Source organism: Varanus komodoensis, unplaced genomic scaffold (genome assembly GCF_004798865.1).
Source record: "Varanus komodoensis strain SLA01 unplaced genomic scaffold, ASM479886v1 scaffold99, whole genome shotgun sequence".
NCBI lineage: Eukaryota > Metazoa > Chordata > Lepidosauria > Squamata > Varanidae > Varanus > Varanus komodoensis.
Genome location: NW_025336676.1, coordinates 1,406,647 through 1,413,146, shown reverse-complemented (window position 1 = coordinate 1,413,146; position 6,500 = coordinate 1,406,647). Strand labels below are relative to the sequence as shown.

At 49.7% G+C, this 6,500-nt stretch overlaps 1 protein-coding gene across 4 annotated transcripts in view; it reads right to left on the bottom strand.

Annotated features, from left to right (window-relative positions):
* Positions 1-214: 214 nt before the first annotated feature.
* SGTA (small glutamine rich tetratricopeptide repeat co-chaperone alpha) overlaps positions 215-6,500 on the bottom strand; it is a 28,449-nt gene continuing 22,163 nt past the window's right edge. For all 4 annotated transcript variants that reach the window (XM_044419043.1, XM_044419041.1, XM_044419039.1 and 1 more), the window contains 4 exons: positions 5,740-5,777; positions 5,074-5,163; positions 2,489-2,615; positions 215-1,974 (listed from right to left, as the gene is read on the bottom strand). In XM_044419043.1, coding sequence (XP_044274978.1) covers positions 2,501-2,615; positions 5,074-5,163; positions 5,740-5,777 — 243 coding nt within the window. In that variant the 3' untranslated portion in view covers positions 215-1,974; positions 2,489-2,500. The remainder of the gene's footprint in view (positions 1,975-2,488; positions 2,616-5,073; positions 5,164-5,739; positions 5,778-6,500) is intronic.

The following is a 6,500-nucleotide window of genomic DNA, read 5'->3' as shown; positions in this document are numbered from 1 at the left end:
CTTTGGATGTGCATGCAGCAGGGACCCAGGCATCCTCTCAAGCACCCTCCTCCCCTTGCGTCTCTTCTGCAAACGGGGAGCCGGAATATGTGCGCACGACTCACGTCAGGGCCACCAGGCCAATCCCCCCGCCCCAGCCCAGAGGCAAGCCTGCAGCGGAGACTGGGGTGCTGTCCTGCAGGCATGCAAGCAAAGCAACAGGCCGACACCAAAAGGCAGTGTCAAAAGAAGTTTATTCTCTACATTTAGGAAACGAAGAGCAAACTGTGCCGATTTCTGGAAACAGAACGCACACCTCCTGTTGTAAGCCTCCTCTGCTGTCCTGGCACGTAAGAGCAGCAGCCCCCCACACACTCTTAGCTCCACCAGAGCAGCAGAGCGCCTTCAAAAGGTCTGCATTGTTCCCCCACTCCTGAATCGCCTTCCCGCCCGTTATTTTATGAAGGCCCTTGAATGCATCTCGTATGGCTTTTCCCTGATTGGGGTGGGAGTGGGGTCTACCACTGTTGAACGTGTGAGTGCACACACACTGGTGTTCTGGTGGCAAGGAGGGAGGCTGCACCTGCACTGCCACAGAACCCCGCACCCCAGGCAATCTGTGATGGAGATGCAGGTCTTCCTGGCACCTACGGCTCAGCTCTGGACTGGAGATGCAAAGCACCCCCACTGCAGGAAGGTGTGGATTGGCGCAAGCTCAGCTGTCTGTCCCTGGAAAGAAGAGGCAGCAAGGGAGGGTGGGAAGAGAGTCTGGAGAGTCTCTTCCAGCTTCGGCAGCCTCCCTGCCAAGCCTGACCAAGGCGTTCCGCTTGAGCCGACTCACTGGAGGAGAGGAAGGGTTTGTGTGACTGGGGCTGGGGGCGGGGCAGGGCAGGGTGGGGGGTACCAAGCAGGGGGCCCCTGGCAGAGACCCGGCTCTTTGAGGGCTGCCCCTTGCAGCCCCCACAGCCACAAGACGACTTCCAAGGGCTGCTTTCCTGGCCTCTGCCCAACATTCCTGGGCCAGCAAAGCAGCACTTCAGCCCATTCCCACGGGGGAAGAGCAGGCCCTGGGTGCAGAGGCAGGCATCTCACAATAGACGCCTGTTGCTTCCACTGGGGGGGGGGGGCAGCTGGCCCTGCTGGGGTTACCTGTGTGAAGAATCGTCTCCCACCCACACCCAGCTAGAACTTGAAGCACCTCAGAACCTCCAAACCTCGCCCAGCCAGTGCAAGTATTTCCTGCATGCTTCCCCTCATCTTTAGCGAGTTCCATTTAAAAACAAGAGAGCACCGCCTTGCAAACATTTTAGAAAATGGGCTTTGTCCTCCTGCTCTCAGCTGCCCTCTTCCCCAGCACATATGGGATCACTAAAATTCTCCTCTGGCTATATTCTCCCATTTACTGTTTCGTGTTACAGGCCAGCAAGCTGCACCCCAAAGCAGACCAAACCGCCCAGGTGCTGCTGACCCCATTTCCTGGTCTGCAGGATGCCAGAAGGAGTCAGTAAAGGGAAAACCAAAACAGAAATCCTTCCAAACTAGGAAGGAGCTGGATTTGGTAAGAACAAGAAAATGAAGAAAAAAAGAAGATTGCCAGCACTCCCAGCCCTCTCGTGACTGGATGGCGTATTTGTCCAAGCAGCGGAGCTTCTCTAAGGAGAGGGAGTCTTCCAAGATCACTGCAAGTTTGCCTGATTCTGAGGAGTCAGGGGAAGAACAGCAGGAGAATGAAACCGATCTGTGGACAAGAACTTGCTGTCTTTTCTGGAGACACTTGCTGGCTCTTCTGCGGCACAGTTGGGAGGGAGGAGCAAGAGCAGACTACAAGAAATTGTCTAAAACATGCAGGTCGGGTCAGGTTTGGCTCCCCCCACCCACTGTCCCTCTTGGAGTTTTCCGGCTGGAGAGAAAGTAAGACAAAGATGGGCCACCCGGCTCCTTCGTCATCTCTTCCTTTCCCTGTAGCAAAGGACTTCTCCCCAACGAAGAGCAGCTCTGGAAGGGAGCAAATACATGCCCAGATGGGTGTTTGCAGGACAAGCTTCCCTCCCCTCAGCCATTAATCCGCCTCCCACCCACCCCAAAGTCGCGTAATGCTTTGGCTGCCAAGCCTGTGCTGCCTTCCACAGGCAACTGGGGGCAGAGGTCCCCATCAGCCTTTTTTCCCCAAGGATTTTGTATACTTCTGCGGAGCATTTCCCCCAGCCAGACGGTGATTCCCCGGCCCAGCTACGCCCTGCTCTGGCTGCAGTCCGAGCGGCACCTGCCCCCGGGGGCCGGTGGTGTGGGGCAGGGAGGTCTCTCTAGCCAATGTGGAAGGGAAGCAGCAGCCACACGGCGACTGCGTCACATTTTGTGTCGCACCTGATGAACCAACCAAGTTAACGTTCTTAGATTCACTGCCTACTGATGACTGCTTGACGTGAAGAGGATGCAAATGAGGCAGGGGGTGTCGGGTGCATCCACGTGTGTTGCACCCCTGTGAGAGAGCAGCCGACGGCAAACTCACCTGCCCCTTCTCTCATTCCTGCTGCTCTTCGTGGCTGTTACTGGGGGTTCGACTTCTGATTTGGCTGCGCAACTGTTCTATAAGCTCCGGATTCTGCTGTTGCATTTGCTGAGCAAACTGTTGTCCTCTGCAGCAAAAAAACGTAAAACCAGGCAGAAAAGCGATTACTGAATCTTATGTTACTTTACCATTCAATGGCTGAAGGCCTCTCCTTGCAGTTTCACATTTCTGTGGTTAAAAAGAAGGGTTTGCGCTCATCTAAGTACCCCTCAGTTTTGCCACATTGCGATAAAAAGACTGCATCACACATGGCCCAGAGAACTGCTTTAACATGACAATGTCTTTTAGTTTCAGTGAGCGCTGTTTAATGATCCAAAATACAGAATTCCTACAAACAAAACCTGATATACTTTTCCAGACACTCACACAATTTCATTAGCCCTTTCCTAAGAATCTATAGAATTTGTAGAAGCTACATGCAAAATGCTGGTTGATCAGACCCTCTGCCTTATTCGGGCTGTCACTTAACCCATTTCACCAATAATCCTATTTTAAAAATTCAAATGACAGAAAAATAGAGTTGGAAGGGGGCTACAAGGCCATGTAGTCCAGCCCCCTGCTCAGTCTAGGCCTCCAGTTAAAGCATCCCTGAAAGAGCGCTGTCCGACTGCCTGTTGAGCCACAGGCTCCCAAGTCTTTGGCTCCACTGCTGCACCGCTCCAGCCATCAGAAAGTTCTTCTGGGAAGACTGAGAAGAGATCCCAGCCCCGCTCTGTGTGGCAGTACTTTCCAAATACTTGGAAGCTTACCATCTCTCCCTTCAGTCTTTCCAGGCTACACATGCCCTGTTCTTTCAGTCTCCCCTCACAGCATTTGTTTCCAGGCCCCTGATCGTCTTGGTAGCCCTCCTCTGAATTTTTTCAAGCTCCACTTTCTTGAGGAGTGATACCCAGAGCGGGAAACAGCACTCAAGATGAGGCCAGACCAGCGCCAAATAGAAGGGAACTGGTACCTCATGTGATCTGGAGGCAATAATTCTATTAATGTAACCCAGTATAACATAAGCCTTTTTCCCAGCCGCATCACATTGATGACTCATATTCAACTTGTGATTTACAACAATTCCAAGATCCTTCTTATTTGCAGTACAGTTGAGCCAAGTATCCCCATCTTATAAATGTGTCTTTGGTTCCCTTTTCCTAAGTGTAGAGCTTAGCACTTGTTCCTTTTGAATTTCATTCTGTTGATTTCAGCCCAACACTTCTACCTATCAGGAAGGCCTCAGCAATTATAGGCGGCCTATAAATATACATAAATAATAAATATTGTTTTGAAGTTTTTTAGACTCATGGAATAGTAGAGTTGGTAGGAGACAAGAAGGCGATCAGGTTCAACCCCCTCCTGGTGCAGATCACCAATCTGCAGCATTTCACTCAAATGGCTGCCCAGTTTCCTTATGAGTGACTCCAGTGTGGGAGCGACCACCACCTCTCCGGGCAGCTGGTCCCACTGCCATTATTGCTCTGTGAGGAAATGTGAGAGTTCTTCTGCCTTTCCTTTATCACTCTGGTATGCAGCTTGTCAGGCCCTGCATATTTGAACTCATTCAAGGAAATTAGGTGTTTCTTGACCATCTGTTCAATAACCTCAAGTTTCAATCCTGACCCTTCAGCTTCTACTTGATTTCTGCCAGGAGGGTCATAGGCCCCATTTCTTTTCTCTGTCCTTTACTGTGAACATGCCTGAAAAAGCCCTTTTGTTGTTTCTGGCATCCCTTGCTAGCTTCAGCCCATTCTCAGCTTTAGCCTTCCTGGTGATATCTGTGCACTTCCATCCACCTGCCTGTACTTTTCTTTTGTCCTTCAGCTCCATGTCCTTTTCTGATTTTAGCCCATCTCGAGTTTTTCTTAAATAGCGTCCCATTGGTTTCTCCTGTTGTCTGCTATCTTTTGTTTTTGTTGGAACTGTTTGTAATTGTGATTGTAAAATTTCCTTTTTAAATAACTCCCACTCATCTTGGGTTCCCTTTTTCTTTAGGGTCACGTACCACAGGACTTTACTTATCATTTGTACTGAGATCATTAAAATCAGCTTTCCCAAAATCCAGAGTATGTGTATGACCACACTCTGTTTCTGCTTCCCTTAAAATCAAGAACTCAAATATGTTGTGGCCACTTTCCCCCAGACCTACACTTTACCCACTAAGTCATTCCTATTAGTCAGTACGAAGCAAAGGACAGCCAATCCTTTTGATCCTTTCTCTATTTTCTGCCGAGGGAATCTATCTGCCAAGCGTGGGAAGAATTTCTTAGAGGGGCCACTCGCAGCAGAGTTGGTCTCCCAACAGATACCAGGTAGTTGAAGTCCCCCATTACTATCACATCACACCTGCTAGAAATTTGGGCAATTAATGCTCAACAAAAGGTTGATCCTCATCTTCTCCTTGACTGGGTGGTCAGGAGCCGGCTCCAGTGATCTTGTCCCTTTCGCTTCTTGCCACATTTATGGTGACCCAGATGTGTCCTGCTGTCCTTCCTGCACGCGAGAAGCAGGTGCAAGAGAGAAAACGCAGGTGCTCTACTCACGCTTGGATAAGGCTGGCGAGGTCGCTGGGGGACGAGCCGGCTCCTGGCGCCGCCACCGGACTGTGGCTGCCTGAGATCATTCCTGACATCCTACGGGGCAGAGGAAGAGAAGCCCTTGTCATGCAGAGGGATAAAACGGGGACCCCTCCTCCCTTGCTTGGGGCCACTGGCCCCAAAGGCGCAGAAGGCACTGTTCATCCGAGCCTGCTGGGGCCACGGGCCTTGCCTCTGAAGGGTGAGGGGGCATGGGTACGGTGGGGAAGCACTTCCCTGCTCCCCTCACATGCCACCAAGGTACCTTCCTGTGAAGCAAGCCCTGTGGCAGAGGCCAGAGGCCGGTGGAGGGGTAGTGGGGAGAAAACCACAGAAAAATACATCAACGGATTTTGGAAGTGTGGCAATCAACCAAAGCTGTCAGAAGCTTACCTGCTTCTTTGAACATGGTGCTTCCCTGTGGCCATTTTTAATAAATACGTGGATATCTATCAGCCATTTGAACTAGTGAGACTTATTACCAGATGCTTTCCAACCCAGGGAACATGTTATAGTGCACTCCTATGCAGCATGACCAGTTAGAAGTCAGGACCTGGCAGCTCCATGGATCTCAGGCCAACCTGCCACAGTGCCTCACATAGAAAACCAAAGCCGAGAGGTTCCCGTACTTACAGCTGTTGTACTTGTGGGTTGTTCATCAGGTTAGAAGCCTATTTGAATTAAAGAAAAAAGAAGACAGTTCATATTTTTATATTTTTAAAAGCTACAATGATTCACCCCCTAGGGTACCATCATGAGTATTTGGACAGAAAGCATCTAACTCCCTGCACAGGCAGGAGAATACTGGAAGCTGTGAGACTTCTGTCCAGATATTCAAAGGTTCATGTCCAAAATAAATATGTTTAGCAGAAATAAAGAGTTAAACTTTGTATGGATCAAGACAAGTTCATATGAAGCTCTTGTGGAATTGTGTTTCATCTATATGTGTCACAGGAACTGAGACATGTAAATGTAAGAGCTAACATTGAGAACTGGTACCTGAACTTACTTATTTTCTTTTTACCTCCCTATCCTATTTTATCCCTTTTGTGCTAGGTTGTTTTTCGCTTTACCCCTGTGCTGTCCGGTGTTTATATATTCAGAAACTGCTCTGGGAATCTAAGCAACTGAAGAGTGGGACATAAGCACATTAAATAAATGGTGTAATTGTTTCCATACTGTTTAACAGTATGAGATGATGCAATTTTTTTTAGAGATGGAGCATTTTCTGCAGAAACAAAATCAAAATAGAAAATGTTCCACAGGCAAAAGCAACCCTCCCACCCCCACGATGGCTCAGAATCCCAGGCGATACAGCTTGGGGGACGGCGCTGGCAGGCATACAGGGATGGTGCTGTGGGAATAACACACTCTCACTTTGTCCCCCGAAGCAC